The sequence below is a fragment of the Lonchura striata genome, chromosome 3 (genome assembly GCF_046129695.1).
Source record: "Lonchura striata isolate bLonStr1 chromosome 3, bLonStr1.mat, whole genome shotgun sequence".
Lineage (NCBI taxonomy): Eukaryota > Metazoa > Chordata > Aves > Passeriformes > Estrildidae > Lonchura > Lonchura striata.
In genome coordinates this window covers 85,062,312-85,079,352 of record NC_134605.1, presented here as the reverse complement: position 1 = coordinate 85,079,352, position 17,041 = coordinate 85,062,312, and the positions used below count along the sequence as shown (strand labels likewise).

The window sequence follows — 17,041 nt, the reverse complement described above, 5'->3', positions numbered from 1 at the left end:
TTTTCTCTAAAAAAAAAAGGCAGTAAAAAAATGGCGTAAGTAGCCCACTTTGGGCTAGAAAACAGTTATATGCTTGCAGATAAAGTATTCAGCTAGAAGAAGTCAGTCCTGCTTAATGTCATGTTTAATGTGCTTCAATAACCAAGTCTCTAGGCAAGGGCTGATGGCAAAATATCAGGATAGAGTAACATTTCTGTTACATACCTTCTGCTGTAGCTAGTCTCTTTATTTTGGCACTGTAAGCAACTCTGCTGTGCCATTCTATATTTCTGGTTTAAACCCTTAATGCCTACTCCAAGTAGGATGCTAAACCATCTATCGAATTATGTATTTATATCAGATTCTCATTTTGAAACCTCATACCCAGTAACTCACTGGCCAGGAGACTCCCACTGTACAGGCAGACCTTAACTCTCTGTTTAAGGGAAATCTAAACACATTTTCCCATGTCAGGTGCTAATTTAACTCCTAATTAACTTAACGTGTAGTATTTTCATCAACTGTATATAATTCAGTGTTGTCTCTGAGAAAAAGAAAGACACAGAGAATGATTCAGTAATTTAGTGGCTGAGAGGGAAAAGACCTGAATTTCCATCTGCCTCACATAAGCATTTTAAAGGCTATATATAGGCTTTAGGTCTTTCCAGAAGGGTTGGATTAGAGGCAAAAAAAATGCAGCAAGCTAGAACTGATCTGACAAAAAGGATGTTACTGGTGAACAGACTCTGTAACAGAGAACTCAGCAGCAGCAAAGGGACCAGATACAAAACAGAGGAAGGGGACAGCAGCGACATGGCATTTTGAGGGGCAAAGTGTAGAGGTGCAGTCTTGGTCCCAGAAGATGGCTGTGCTTTTCTGCAGGTGCTTTGGATCCCAGTCTGACTTCCCCAGAGCAACTCACCACCTACACAAGAGCGGAAAAGCACCAGATTCCTCACTGCAAGGTCTCTGCCGCCTGTAAAGCTTTATTTCAGCCAGAAACACGTACTGTTGGAGAAAGTTCAGAGGGCGAGTTCCGGCTACGGCAGAGTCCATTCAACCAAAAGGCTGTAAGAGCTTTTCTTTTTCTCCGCCAGCAGTGGCCTGGAGAAAGAGACAACTGTCCCGAGGACACAGGGTGCCCGGTCTCATGGGCGCGGGCAGACCCCTTGGCTGTGCTTTGGGTATTTGGTAACCACACGGACCGAGGCGCGTTCGGGCGCTCACACGGCCGGCAGCCGGCGCCCCGCTCCGCCTCCCCTCAGGGCGGGGCGGCGCGCGCACAGGTGCGGCGGCTCGCGCCGGGCCCCCCATGCCCCGGGCCCCACCTGGGGGCGGGGTCACCGCCGGCGGATGGATACACCACCTGCGGTGGCAGCGGTCCCCTTGTGCCCGGGCACCGCTCCGTGCCCTTCTAAAGACAGGACGGCGTTTTCCCTCTTTGGGACGCGCCGCGCAGGAGCGACATCGCGGCGCGGCCTTAGGGAGCCGGAGGACTATTTGTCACCGCCGGAATAAGGGACGGTGGCGGCCGGGGTGGGCGTGTGCGCGCGCGTCGTCCCGGTAGCGGAGGGAGGGAGGCGGAGGCGTCCGCAAATAGTTCCGGTTGAGGAAGTCGGCGCTCGCGGCCGCCGGTTCCCGTGGCCGCGCCAGGGCAGGAGCGCTGCGGCCCCGCGCCGGCCCCGCCATGGCCACCCGCTCCTGCCGGGAGAAGGCGCAGAAGCAGAACGAGCAGCACCAGGCCATCCTGGCCAAGCTGCTGCGGGAGGAGGACAACAAGTACTGCGCGGACTGCGAGGCCAAGGGTACGCGGGGCGGGGGGCCCGGGCGCGGCGGGTCCCGGCTCGGGGCCGCGCCACGTCCGCAGGGCGGCGGGACCGGGGGCGGCTCCTCCCGACAGCGGGCCCGGGGCGGCAGCGGGGGGCAGACAGACAGCCTGACCTTTCCGTGTGAGCCGCTCCTCCATGGGCTGGCTGCAGCCGCCTTGTCCTCCAGCCGGGAGCCCCCAGCCGGGCTTTATGCAATGCCTGGCCCAGCCCTTTCCTGAAGTTTCACAGCCGTGTCCGCTTCCTGCGCTGCCAGGTATCGATCTGGAGCGGGCTGTGGCCTTCGGGAAGGGACTGGCGATGCCGGGGTAGATGCCAGATGAATTAAATGTCGAGTGTCCAAAACAATATACCCTGCCTTGCTGACTCAGTCAGAATGCCAGGCTCTGTGAATCTGGATGTCTGAGTTTGGTTAAATGTGTCACAGGGGTGGCTTTGGGGATGAATGGGAATTGGAATTTTAAAGATTGTATCACTGGCAAATCTTACAGTGCTTTAGACAATTTTTTTTCCTTCACAAAAGTATGTATATATATTTGTATTTACCACGGATTCTGTTGCTTTCAAATGGAAAATTGTAGCACATCCCTCTTTCATCCAGAGTCAGTTTATTAAGATTGTTAGGTAGGGTGGCTGTACAGTTAGTTATTAAGTCTATGCTTCCTGAATAACAACTGGGAGTTCACACTGTATGATTAATGCCAGAGCTGCCTTGTTCAGTCCTTCTCCACATAAAGTGGGTGTGAAATGTGAGTGAGCTTCATTTGAGCAACCAGAAATGGCGCTGTGTTTGTAAATTGTCTTCCCATCTGTGTGTGCTGCTGTTTTTCACTGTGCACGCAAGTCCTGTCATGCACAATCAGAGAGAAGACTGTATTGTCCTACTATAAACTCTTAGAAGTACATGATACAGATTATGCCAAAGATAGTGGGTCTTTATATTTTGTAAATAATTGTGCCTAACCATTTCCTAACACAGCTCCTCTTGCCCCATGACAACTGGTTACCATGTAAATGACTCTTTGTAACCAGTGACTTTCTGGCAAAAGCTCATTTTTATATTTTATGTGTTATGGGCGCTCTGTATTTCCGTGCTGAATGCTGCTTGGTGTTGCTTGCTGATACATAAGTTGTTACGTAGCATTGACCTGAGGGCTGTGTTGCTCAAGATTTGAGTCCAGAATTCTCTGATTACTTGTCCTGTCTTCAGAGTTTTCTCCTAACTCTTGCTCAGTCAAAACATTTGTGTATCTCTGTAGCCCTCAGTGCTCAGTATCTTTTGCACTTTTAATTCAGCAGTGGTGACACTTTCAGTTTCCTTCTCATTTGTGTTTATTAGTGGTTTTATTCACTGTTCTTTTCTTTGGTGCTTTCTTTCGTAAGATCAAGCTTTGGTGTATCTTAATTTTTTTTTTTTTTTTCCTGTTCAGGTTCTGGAGGACCTACCAATATCTTGACCAGGCTGTCTTCCGCTAGTACATATTCATTCAGTTTTCAAATTTCTAGTAGACTCTTTTACTTAGAGTAAAAACCTACTAAAATCTGATGGCACTTTTGAAAGCTTCTTGCTTTTCTCTTTTGCTGTCTCTCTGTATGCCAGAAGCATGGCTTGCTTTCACCCTGGCCCCAGGAAAGCTGGCATGAAAATACTGGGTGATGCAATGTGAGGGACTTGTGGTTTGGTGGTTTCTTTCTATTTATTCTATTCTTCCCTTCAAGTTTAATTTGCATTTACTTCATCCTGTTTTAGCAATTTTTATTTTAAATCTTGTATCATATTAGCTTTATAGTGCTGCTTTTGCCTGTACTGTGTATGTTTGGGGTTTTTTTATAGTTGGAAGGAGGAGTGTGGAATGATAAACTTGCTTTAGTTGCAGCTTTTCTAAAGGCACTTGACTGACGTGTGCCTATATACGCATACAGTTTGTGGTGATGTCTTACTTGAACTTTAGGAAGTTTCCTTCTGGGAAGGAGCATTGTGGGAACAATGTTGAGATGCTTCCATTGTACCCCAAAGTCTAGATTTCTGTATACTTCCAGGAGACAGCTCAGCATGCCACTGTGGATTCTTGCTTAAAGGCTGCAGCCAGCTGTTTTTTCCTAATGTGTTTCATGTTTAATCCATGGTGTTTGAGTGCTCATGACTTGCTGCTGCCTGGCAAAGCTGTAGTTTTGCTAGTCCAGGAATGCAGGGCTGTCTGAAGCAGCGGCTATTAATGTGGCTCTGTTAGCTAACCAGAGCCTGCCAGCTGTCTGGCATTTCCCAGCCTGTGAGGTCTCCTTCACCTCTTCCAACACTAACAGCATCCCTTTCATCTCTAGTCGTGTTTGTTATTAGTCTGGAGTTCCCTATGGTCAGTTCTGCTGGAGAGCCTCTTCATACTGGCTTCAGCAGAAATTAACATGAAGCTATTTGTCATTAACATGACAAAATGTTAAGGACTTCTTTTGTGTAAGTCCTAGTTCATCATGTCTTTAGTTTTCTTAATGTAATGTATTCTTTTTTTTTCTTTGCAGTATTGTCCACTTTAGTTTCTGTTACTTTACTCTCTTGCGTGAGCTTGTCTTCTCTGTCTGTCCTCCTTTCTGCTGCTCGTAGGACCCTCCAAGTTCTGTGTTTTGTTTCTTTTTCTTGGTCACCTAATTGTGGAGTAACATATTTATGATTAACTCCAGTTGTTTTAGCTGGGTTGCAGTTGTCTTGGATCTTATTCTGGCAGTACATAAAACCTTGTTTTCAGTATGGTCTTTCAGATAGCTGTCAGCTAAGCATGAGCACTTAACTGAAACTAATTCCTTTCTCCCACCCTAGGTACTACAGTATCTCTTAAATGTGAAGGGTACATACTTACACTGGGCTTGTTTTCAGATAGTCACATCCAAAGGTTGTGGAAATCTTGCAGATTAGACTTGTCTATCTAACTACTATTCTTTGAGGCTCTGAGAATTCTTAAGTAGCTAGACATAATTTAAAATCTTACAAATATCCTTTTCACCCTAAAAAATGTAATCTGGTGCTATTAGCATATTTACCACTCATTACTTTCATTGCATCTACTGAAATGCTGCTGTTGAACTCTTCCTTCATAGCAATAAGACTTTTCTGCTGGCTTTTACTTGTTGCATCAAAAAGGTGATAGAGGCTCCCACTACCATCCTGTCACTCCTGAGTTACTGAGTTTGCTTTCCTTGCCCACATATAGGACCGCCATATGTGTTGCTTGCAAGGAAGTTTGAAGCATGCATCTTTCCAATATTTATTGCATGCTTACTCTGTGTAAGAATTAGAAAAGCTATTTCTTGGTCATCCTCAAAATAATCTTTCTGTCATTAGCAGTGGTCTCATATCAAGAATAAATCCATGCTTTGATTTGTGGTCTGCTTCTTCAAGTGTGAGGTATGCAGATACATTGGATGGCTTTGTAAGGTGAAGAATACAGCTGAGGACGCATCTGGCAGAATAGCATGAAATAATAATTAGGATTGCTGACCCTAACAACAGTTTCTAGAAGTGATTTTTATTCTGTATTTGACTTTTACCTGTTTAAATAGCTGCTATGAATCTGACTGTTGCTGCTAAAATGTGTTGGAAACTACCTGTTGTAGGGCCATACAGAAGTTACCATATGTCACCTTCAAATTGTAAGTCTTGCGTCTGTCAGAAAGGCTAGATGATACTTCTGTTGGGAAGAAACCTGAAAATTAAAGGTTCTGAAACTGTCTTTGCAATCACTGAGGCTTTCGAAAGAGTGAGGAGCCTGGGATAATATTTGACAAGGCAGTTTTTGGTTGTGTACTGTCTGTTCTTTACATCCCAATCTGAACAGCTGTGTGCATATGCCAATAGATGTGTTCCCAGTGTTACATTACTGGGAAGAAGTTACACTACTGTTTCTGATACTTGTAGGAAATAGTAGGGTATGTTGACAGTATCTTGAGCCACCCTGAAGTTTTGAAAGAGAGGCAACTGAAATTCCTTTGTGATCCTTTTGTTTGTATAACTAAGTAAAGCTGGCAGGAATTGGAAGGATGTAGGAGAAGTTGTATCACATATGTAGACTATGCTGAAAGCTGCTGTAAGGCATTTGAATTTTTCTTACTTTTTATTGTAGAGGGAGGGTAATGCATTTTTTAAATTGCTGTTTCAATCCTGATATTTGAATCCCTTAGGCGATGACACCTCTTAGAAATCTGAAATGAAGCCCAAATAAATCAAGCTGTTAACATCAGTCAGGGACCCTTTGACTATAGGGGCTATCATTTGCTATTTCTATGTGGTTAGTACCTGCTTACAACATGCTAGAAGTCTCCCTAGACTTGTGTTCTTACTGCTTGACAGCAAGGCTGGTGTTAGGATGATGAAATTAAATACTGAATCAAGTACTAAGAAGTTGAAGTGTGTGATGAAGCACCAAAGGAGATTAGTTTCAAACATCATTAGGAACAGTAATCAGAGTCTTATGCTCCCCATTTACAGAGGCAGTCATGCTAGACCAAGTCTGATGGCCTTCAGTTTACAGACTTACTTGCTTAGATGGACAGTCCTTCGATTCTGCTGAATATCTTGTCCCCTTCTAAGAAAAAACAATGTGAATGTTCTCTTTGAGCTGCGAGCTGAGCTGTTGCCTCAGACAGAATATACCTTTTCTGGCTGTTATGCTTGTATTTGGATGCTATCTTTAATACCAATGGATTGACTATTAAATCTGGAAATTCATCTCCCTGTCAAGAAATCAATTACCTTATCTGTCAACTGCTTCAGATCTTTTGTAAACTGTAATCAAGTTAAAGTAACATAATTGGAAACTTTCAGACCTTAGTGTAAACAATTGTAGATGTTTTGGGCCTTCAGAAAAGGTGAATAAGTTTCTGGATCAGAAGGAAGTGTTCTGGGTTTCTTGGTTTTTGGGCTTTTTTTAATGTTTACTTACTTCATGCTTGATAGTGCTTGAAGCCTGTTTAAATGATCTGTTACCGAAATCTTAGCACATTGACACTGTTGCTTGTTCAACCAGATTAAAATTGGTTAGAATATTAATGAAAATACTTTTCAGTATTTATAGCTGTACTGTACAGTCACTGAATATCTGTATGTGACTGAAGACTTGGCCTTCTGTCTTAAGAGTAGCAGGTACAGACACTTGGGAGTGTAGAGAGAGACTCAGCAGGAGAGATTGCGGTACTAATGTTTGTGTAGCTAGAACTTAAAGTTAACTTCCCTAACAACTAACCAATCCCAAGCATGGTGTGTCTTAGCAGTGAGGGAGAAAAGAAATACAGTTTAAGAAAGGGGGCAATTTAGCTATGGAAAGAAATCGGAATATCCCAGAAGTGTTTACAGCTGTTCAGACTCCTTTGAGTAGACATTCACGTCTTGCATATGATCTCTTCTGTGGCTAGGAGACCAACTTAAACACTTGTGTATGATTGTCACTTTTTGTGAAGCTGCTTTGCTGTTTACCTGTTTGATGTCTGTTCTTTTAACTGTCTTAATCTTGCGTGTAACTTTGATGGAGAGTATACTTCTTTCTCAAGCAGATGGATAACTCTTACAGCTCATTGCCATCAGCTTGTGCAAGGCATCAGCTTTTGCCTCACTGTCAGTGTAAGAAAGCTTTGTGACAGCTCATTGACAAAGTGCACACTAGGGCAAGGCCCTGGCTGCTGTACCTCCTCAGGTGAAAATATTTCCTGTCTTCCTCCTCAGGTGGAGAAATTCGTGGGAGTAGGGGTAGTAGAACACAGTTGGACTATGCTGGAGGTCAGTTTCACACCTCATCTCTACTGCAGCTTCTAGCCCTATATTGAAGTTCAAACACAAAGTACTAGCTTACTAGTAGCTGATTTTGCTGTATGAATATTCTGTACCAGTTGTTGCAGATAGCAGATGTTACTGCAGGTCACTCAGATCAAGAAATTGCTGGTGTTTCTTTGTGTGTTTCTGTTGCAGGGTTCACATTATTTCTGCAAAATAAGCTTGGGAAAGATCATGTGAGTGTAACAGACTGGAGCATGAATTGACAGATATAACTGGAGGTCTCTGGCTCTCCAGTGAGGAGCCATTATTCCTTGTCCATCCATAAGGAAAAATGAAGGCAAAGCATTTTGATTCAGGGTTGTTATTACTTAAGCTTAGTAAATGAAATTATATATCTTGAACTCTAATAATAGTAAGGAACTGTGTCACTAGAAGTCCTAGTGATAGTCTGGTACTTAGCTGGTAGTTTTCTGGCCTTTTTGTCAAAGACAGTGCCTTCAGAGACTCTCAAGGACCAGAAACTCACTTTAGTCTCTCTTGTGGCTATATAACCAGGATTTTTTTCCTCATTTTCTACTACTAAATAAAACTACCTCAGTGCGTTTGTTCAGTGTGCTTTTAACCTGTTGCTGACACTGGTTGGATGAGACTGAAACTTAGGAATTTGTTGCTGTTGCAGCCCTGAGAATAATAATTGTTTCCCCCAAGAAAAGAGCCCTTAAGAGACCTCATTTAATGGGAACAAAATATGGCAGCCTTATCTTAGGACTTCTGAATGGGATGTTGCAGTGTTGGGTGGCACTAGCAGCCCATGAAAGGAAGGGTCTTGTTTCCATCTCCTGACTCTTACAGTGCAGAAAAATATTTTCAAATAAGTCACAGGAAAAATGTTTAACTTGTAATAGAATTGGATTATTTGCAAAGTTGAAGGAGTTTTTCCTGAAGTGGATGCAATTGCTATTCTTCAGGACTTAAACTAACTTGACTGTGTGAGACCCGGAGCAGTATGATTTAACTTTGAACTTAGCATTGCTTTGACAATAGGCCAGACTAGGTAACCTCCAGAGATCCCTCTCAACCTAATTATTTCTGTGACTACTAATATAAATATGTGTGACTTCTTATTTTTATTGTATTGTAAATCTTTAGATTCTCTGAGGTGTATTACACCTCAGGCTGATTGTTGCCTTCAGGGGAAGGCAAGGCGACCTGGTTTCAAGGAACAGCACGGCAGCCCAGTCTCCCCTGGGCCACTCGGGCCAACGACACACGCAGGCACCAGTGTGGTGGACGGTCGAAAGCATTTATTATCTTATCTCATGGGTTTAAATAGTCTTGGGGGACTCTGCTACGTCAGGAGGGGTTGGTAGGGTCTCTAGGGTTAGTCAGGAGTGGAAAACTACTGGGTTAGGTGTGGTTACATTCTTTGGGGTAATGGATAACATGTTGCAGGGTGAGAGGGGGAAGGGGTCTTTCTTTCCGTCACATCCCGAAATCTTCCGTTCGCCTGTCCCTATCTACTACAGCTGATGCAAATGCAGAAATCCTTATGTGCTTAGTTTTCTACCCTATGTTCAGAAGTTATTGGCAGTCTAAGCTTTTTGTGTTGTGTGGACCATAAGGATGATGGGACAGTTCCTCAAAAGTGATTATTGCTATTGATGAGCCCATGCTCTTGCCTTTTTAAAGTGCAAAACACCCCAGTTCTTTTGTTCAGGGCTCCAGGTGTGTGTCTTCAAGTTGTCCTGAAACTGCAGTTCTGTCGCCTTTCAGTGATGTAAAAGAGTTGCTGCTGCAGGATGCTGTTTGTACCACTTGGTCTTTGCTTTGTTCCTGAATTTCCTTTTGCAGAATGGAACAATGCTGTCTTCCATCTTTCGTCTGAATGCTATAAAGAAGAAAGAGCAACTGTGCTGCAGCCTGTATCATGTCCTTGTACATGATACAGAGGAAGCAATTAGACATATCTATGTGATAAGCAGATTTTTAGGGAGGTACCCTTTCCTGGAAAGGTGACTCCCTTTTTAATGCATGTATCCTATAGGATTTAAGAGAGTTATTTATCAGACATTACTCAGGGAGTAGCCAGCAGTTGATTTAGCTCAGGTGTCACATTGTCTTAGACTGGCTCCGAAAGGTTCATCTGAGCATGATTCAGCTTTACTTTAAGAACTCTGGTGCTTCACAGTGTCTCTTGTGGCCGCAAATCAATTCGCCTAGGCATAATGATTTTCCCTTGTGGACAGGTAAAGTTGTTCCATGATACCTTATTTTCATGTTGAGGTGATTCTGAAGAGTTAGGTTGATGAACCAATGACTAGTTAAATCCGTCTTCAATGTATTGTCAGCAAGTTGTTTGCAGGTATTATGGCAGAGAAAAATGAGTTAGGACTAAGCTATGATTTTTATTGGCATTGCTGAGTGGGATAGCTCACAGCTGGAGGTCTGCAATGGCTAAGTACAGCGCTTAGGAAGGGCAGACTGGGATGGTGGTAAAGGGGAGTTGCCATTTGCTGTGAGAGCAGTGGGGCTGCCTGCAGCTTTACCTGGAGATGGGTGAGCCAGTTGAGAGTTTATGGGTCAGGAGTAGTAATGAGGATTTCCTCAGACAGCACAAGCCTAATGTTCACAGGCTTTCTTGCTTGTGGGGTACTTGTACCATACTTATTTTTTTCTGGGGAGAAAGCACAGCAGGGAATAAGTAATCAAGGAAGCTTCTGGCATGCATTGATGCCCATATCTCAATACAAGTGGTTGAGGACCTGTTTCTTGCAAACAAGCAATGATAGGTTGAGGATGTAAAGGTTAGGAGTAGTCTTGGCTGCAGTGGTCATGAGGTAGAAGAGTTGAGGATCTGAATTGCAGACAGCAAAGCAAAGAGTAGGATTACAGCCATAACCTTCAAAAGGAAGATTTTCTTCCATTCAAGGACCTTCTTGGAAGAATCGTTTGGAAGATGGTTCTGAGCAGAGAGAGCCAGGAAAGCTGGTTGACTACTTCAATGAATAGGAAATGGCACAAAGGCACCAGGGGTCCTGCTTGAATGAATGAGGAGCTTCTGAAAAAGCTCAGACACAAAAAGGCAGCATATAACCAGGTGGAAGCAGAAACATGTTGGCCCAGGGAGAGCCTGGAGACATCATCCAAGCATGCAAATGTGTCCAGATGAGAAAGCCAATGTCCATGTGGAGTTTAATGCCAAGGTTCATGTGAATGGCAACACGGGAGGTATTTACAGATAACTGGCAGAAAAAAGAATGGAGAAAATGTAGACCTGCTGTTGAATTGGGGCAGGGAACTGCTCATAAGGGATGTGGAAACAACTGAGATATTCAACGTCGTCTTCACTTTGTTCTTTACTAGTTAGACTTTTTTTCAGTGATTCTAGGCAAGGCAAGTGTACTCTCAGTAGAGAAGGATCAGGTTTGGGTTCACTTGTAGAAACTGGATGTACACGTTCTGTGGGCTCTGATAGGATGCAGCCAGGAGTGAGACAGGGTAGCCAAGGTAATTTTGTGGTGAGTCTCATTAATTGAGGTCATGGTGACTGTGGGAGTGGTTTTGGGAGCTGAACTCAAGCAAATCTCTTACTATCTCTGAAGAGAGCAAGAAGGAATGTCTAGGGAACTGCAAGCCAGTCAGCTTTGCCTCTGTTCCTGGAAAAGTGACAGACCAAATAATCCTGAAAACACATGAAGAAAAATGATGGGCAGTAGTATGGATTGATCAAGGGGCTGTAACGTGTGACCAACCTGAAAACAGCTTTACACACTGAACTGAGAAAGATGACTGGCTACTTGGATGAGAATGACATGTGTTTTCTTACCTTGACCTTTCATGAGGCTTTGAAAACTGTCTTGTAACTTCTTCTTTGATAAGCTGATGAAATGCTTTCTGGATAAAGACACAGTGAGGTGGATTGCAAATAGCTTAGAGGCTGAAATGCCAGGTTCAGGGTGGTGAGGCCTGTCCCTTTTAGTGTAGCTCAGGGATTGAGGTCAGCACTGTTTGGCATCTTCATTAATAACCTGTGTGACTGGATAGACCCCTCCCTTGGCAAACATGATGGGATACAAAACTGGGAGGAGTGTTTGATAAACCAGATGGATGTGCTGCTACTCGGGAGCAGGCAAGTGAACAAGTAGAAAAATGAGCCAACAGGGGTGTTACAAAGTTCAACAAAGGGAAGTGCAAAGCTCTGTCCCTAGGGAGGGGGTATTGGCCGTGCAGAAGAAATGCTGTGGATCAAAAATTGGTCATGACTCAGTAATGCACCCTTGCCACAAAGAAGGCAATCAACATCTTGGACTGAATTTCCAGAAGAGGGTGGTCAGTGTGTGGGTCTAGGAGATCCTTTCCTCAGCACTGGTGAGACTGCATCTGTAGTGCTGTGCTTTTCTGGGCTCCACAAAGAAACAGGGACAGACTGGAGCAAACCTAGCAAAATGGCATGAAGGGGAAGGTCAGTGTGCCTTTCAGTCAAGTGGAGGCTGAGAGCACTGAGGATGTTTAACCTGGAGGAGAGAAGACTGCTGAGGGATTCTTATGCATGTGTATAATAAATACCTGGTGACAGAAAGTAAAGGTGATGGGAGGCAGACTTGTCTCTGATATCTAGTGGTAGGACCAATAGGCAATGAATGCAAATTAAAACACAGAATATCCCACTGAAAGAAAAGATTTTTTATTGTTGTTTTGGGGTGGTTTTTATTTGTTTTGTTTAGGTGTTTTCTTTTGGGATTTTTTTTGATTTCTGTTTGTCTTTTTTTTTTTTTTTTTTTTTTTAATAATTTTTCCTCTAGCATCAGATTACCTGGAGAGGCTGTGGAGCATGCAATGTAGAAGTCCCAAAAATCTGGCTGGGAGCAGCTGTAAGCAACCTGCTGTGTTTTCTGTGCTCTGGGCAAAAGGGCTTGGACTAGCTTATCTTCCAGGGTCCTTTCCAGTCTCTGCTACTTCAGATCCCTTTCAGTTGTTGTATCACTTACAAGCTGATATGGAGTGCCACTGCAGATACCATGTAATTTATTTCCTCTTTCTCCCCAGTGTGCAAGTATCAGTCTAGGTCAACTCAAAGTAAATTCTTTGTTTAAAGTTGAAATCCTTTATGAGAAAGTGATTAAACAGTAGTAAGGACAGACTGTTGTAGAACTTTGAGTTGTCAGTTCAGAAATCTTGCTGTTGTTTGTGCATCCAGAGACAAAAAAAGTTCAAATCTGGCCATTTAAAGCAACTGGGAATTGAGATGCTATGGTAAAAGGGTTACTCGTATATTGCATTTGACTGAAATGTTTAAGTCTAGCTAGGAGAATACCTTCACAACTTTAACTTCTCTGTGGAGCTGGTAGAAAGTTGCTTAGAGCTAGTCTTCCTTGTGTCAGAAATTTCTCTGGATCTTAAAACTACTGGTTTGAACTCCATGTTATGACTAACAACAATTTCCTCCGGAAGACTGAGGCAAAAAAGATTTTGCAGATCTACAAAAGATCCTACAGATTCCTGTTTTTCTTCCATTCTGGTCTCTTATTCGATTGTCTGCTGAGAGCTTGAGCAATATAAGTTCTCTTAACATTTTTCTCTTGAATGGCGTCACAAAAATCCATTCAAACAAAAGCTTTATTATCTTAGTGATACCTTGGCAAATTTAAAATTTGAATGGATAGCTGTCGCTGTCGAGGCAGGACGGGAATGAAGAGAACTCTGACTCCGAAGGCTGTGAGAGTAAAACTCCTGTTTATTCAAAATGCACCGCTCTTTTATACAGAGCTCTGCAAGGACCAAATCCATTGGTTCTGAAGTGAAAACAACCCACCACCATTGGTGCAGAGTGCTTGACGCACAGTGCTAGAACTTAACTATAAACAATGTGAAAAACAAGAGAGATAAAGAATTATTTACATTCTTTCCCGCTCTTTCCCAGGCCTCTGCCTAGCTAGAAAACTCTGTTTCTTCCTTTGACTGAATCTGAGTCCCACAGATACCTACTTATATTCATCTTTGTTTACCTACTTATATTCATCTTTGTTTACAGTAGACTCTGATTATATGATATACTGCTAGCTCCTGCTTATCTTCCTCTGTCTTGTCTTGATCACTTGTTGCTTTCCATTGTATGGAAAGTTTGTATGTCTGAGTATATATTCTCAAGGAGCTCCTGCCCAGTGCGATGAAACAACACAATTAAGAGAACCCAAGTTCTTGCCTTGTTTCCTGCTTATCCAAAATACTGATGAGATTTGTCTTTCTCTGACCAAAGAAGCCAGATGCTTTTCTGCTTTGAAGTGATCTAAAGAGGAGGAAGAACTTGGAGGAACAGAGAACATTATTGTGCTGCAACTCTGTGGTAGATGTGGATATAGGGAGTGCTGATGTTGTATCTTATGGGTTTGTGACAAATTTTGTGGGGGAAGCTGATCTATGTGGTTTTTGTGTTCCACCTGTCTCAGTCTTGAACTGTCAATTTCCCCTTTCCTCTCTTCAGGAAAGGTGTTTCTAGTAGATGATGGAGGAAAAAGAAGTAGAGACTGTATCTCAGTGCATGCCACAGTGGAGCTGTGGACAGCCATGTGTGATAGTTGGAGGCAGTGTTGCCAAGCAACTGACTTTGCAGGTGTGATTTGGTAAAGGAACAGTTCTTTCTCTAAAAGCTGTGTCAGGCTATGATTTTGTGTTTAAAAAAGAAGAAAAAAAATGGAGTAGGTAACTTTCTCTCTTGCATGGATGAGAAAAGGAATACAATATTCCACAGCTACTGATTGCTGTAGAAGGATCTAGTGTATTTTTACTGAAGCCTTTGAATGGAAATTAATAAAGTTTCATAAATAAAGGACTTCATTGGTAGGATTAAAGGCAGTAGTAGTCTTATAAGAAATTGAGCAAAAGACAATGGAAGTAATTCATCATGTAACCTGGTATTTCTGAATGCTGCCGAACTTGCACGTGGATTCAAAACATGGCAGTAAGGGACAATCAGGAATGAATGATTATTTGAAATAAGCTCCTGGCAATGTGTGCTGAAGTAATTTGGGTTTAAATTTGTTATTCATAACAATTTATAGATGCAACCAATGTATTGATATGAAATGATGCTTTTATAGTATAGGGACTGATTATCCCATTAAGGTGTTTATATATGGCGTATTTGTTCAGTTGCCTGTAGAATGACAGAAATACCCCTTTAAACATGTCAAATGCCACACTTTATGTGCACTCTTTAGATCCTCTGAGAAAAAGTGTACTTGAGCACTTAAGCAGGGGTGCAACCAAAGGGGTATGTCAGTACAACACTGAGTGCAGGCTTTTTGGTCTTTGTTCTCATTGCCAAGTGATACCTGGGTTATCCTCAACATTAAATGCATTGAGCTGCTGTACTGGTGTTGTCTGAGGGGGGGAGGGGGAACCTTTCCATAGCAGCACTCATGGTGCTGTGCTTTGCAGCTCTAGAGGGGTGTTGATGACATACAAGTGTTTCAGCTGATGCTGAGCAGTGCAAGTGCAGCACCAAGGCTGTCTCTTCAGCCTCCCTGCAAAGGCCACTGGGCTTGAGATGGGTGAAAGTGTGTGAGGGGACGTAGCCAGGACAGCTGACCCAAACAAACCTAAGGAACAGGCTGTAACAAGTGACAAAGTAAAAGCTAGGAGGAAGCAGGGGAATGGGGAGATTTTGTTGCTAGGGTGTTTCTCTTCCAGAGAAACCAACTGTATATTGACACCTCACTTCCTGGGAAGTGGAGATCATCTGCTGATAGAATAAATGTTTTTCTTCTTATTTCTGCACATGGTCTTTGCTTTTCTTTATTAAACTGCCCCCCATGGGGGCTTTTTTCTTTTCTCCTCTTTGGTGGGTGATTGATGACCAGACAAGATTTATCCACCACAACTGCTGAGGGTTTCTTGTGTGTTCTAAGTACAAAGAAACTGTCATTCTCATTAACCAAGACTGTGAAGCCTTGGTTCCATTTTCTAGACGATCTGCAGCATAGAGCAAGCAACTTGTGAAAGAAGTGATGCTAAATAGCCCTTGACACTTGTCTTTTTCACTGCAGTTTCTGTGGAGTTTGAGTTTTCATGGAGTCCTTGCTTTAGAAAGGTTACTCCAAAAATATATTCATGGAATGAAAGGATTCTGTCAAATGTTTGGTCTTAAGTGAGAATTTGTAAAATACAATAGATCCAAGATATCGTGCCTGAGAGGCTTGCGGCGTTTTGCAAGCACATTTGGAGAACTGATAACTTCTCATGCAATCTTAATCCTGCTCTGAACTCATACTCACAGGTCTGTATTCCCGACTGCTGTGGTATTGTATTCTATTTCTTTTCTGGCACCTGAAGAAAATGCTATTTTGAGGAAAAATACTGTACAGCTACAGCTTATTTTCTACACAAAGTACAGAAGACCACTTTGGAAAAACAACTTGCACGAGAAACCCTCCCAACTTTCTCTCCCTTTTCTGAAATGTGAATCTAGTTAAATCGGCTATGAAGAACACTACTTAAAAGTAAATTTGTTCTTTCCTTTCTCGGTCACATGTAACTGATATAATGATGTCTGAGTATTGATGCTTCTGTTATGCCGGAATGTTTAACTGTGTTAGTTTAATTATATTTAATTTAGAATCATCATGCAGGAGACTAACATAGTTGTAGGAAGCAAGAAGATGCCTTTAGAAAAATGCAAAGCACATTTAAGCCTTGAATGTGTGGCATGATGCATTTGAATTGGATATAAATAAACTACTTTGTGGTTTAACAAATTTTCAATCAGTGGACTGAGCTTTTCCTCAAGGAGTTGGTGAAACATACCTTAGAGTTGTTCAAAACAACTGAACAAAGCCCTAAACAGCATGATCTAATTAGATCTGATTGAAACATCAAGTTAATCTAAGTGACCTCAGGAAGTCCATTATAGTCCACTACAGATTATAGTCTTTTGTTCACTGACTGAGGAAATACAGAAGTTAAGAGCTGCTCTTTAAAAGATAGATCTCACAGAGCATAGATACCTTCTGTTGTGTGCATTGGCTTAAACCTAAATTCAGGGAGAAGTATTGAAGCACTCCAAGGTTTGATCCATTTGCTGAGACTTAGGCAGAATGTAGGATTGGGTTGTAGCTACCCTGACATGCAGGTCCTGGGCATTTGTAGGAAGGGTTTGTGTCTATGACACTGGACCTTCAAGTGGAGAAAAGGTGTGATTTTGCCTGTCCTCTTCAGCCTATTCTTTTCCCCTGGTCTTCTCTTAAATTAGTACCCTGAGCTCCACTGAAAGTTCTGCTCTGAAGATTGATAATATCATTACAGTAAACTCGGGGGTCAGACCATTTGTGAGGTAGACTGTTCCTGTTCCTGAGAACTGTGGTATATTAGTGTTTGAGGGTGGGTCAATAAGCTCTCTGTAGGTAAGACAGCTGAATGGTGCAGCCTAAAAATCTACTTGATCTGATCTACATAACCTGAAGAGGAAGTGAGACAGTATGTA

General features: G+C 42.7%; 1 protein-coding gene across 3 annotated transcripts in view; it reads left to right on the top strand.

Annotated features, from left to right (window-relative positions):
- Window positions 1-1,561: 1,561 nt before the first annotated feature.
- Window positions 1,562-17,041, top strand: part of SMAP1 (small ArfGAP 1) — a 91,665-nt gene continuing 76,185 nt past the window's right edge. For 2 of the 3 annotated variants that reach the window (XM_077782349.1, XM_077782348.1), the window contains exon 1: window positions 1,562-1,784. In XM_077782349.1, coding sequence (XP_077638475.1) covers window positions 1,667-1,784 — 118 coding nt within the window. In that variant the 5' untranslated portion in view covers window positions 1,562-1,666. The remainder of the gene's footprint in view (window positions 1,785-17,041) is intronic. The other variant, XM_031504418.2, reaches the window with a different exon arrangement.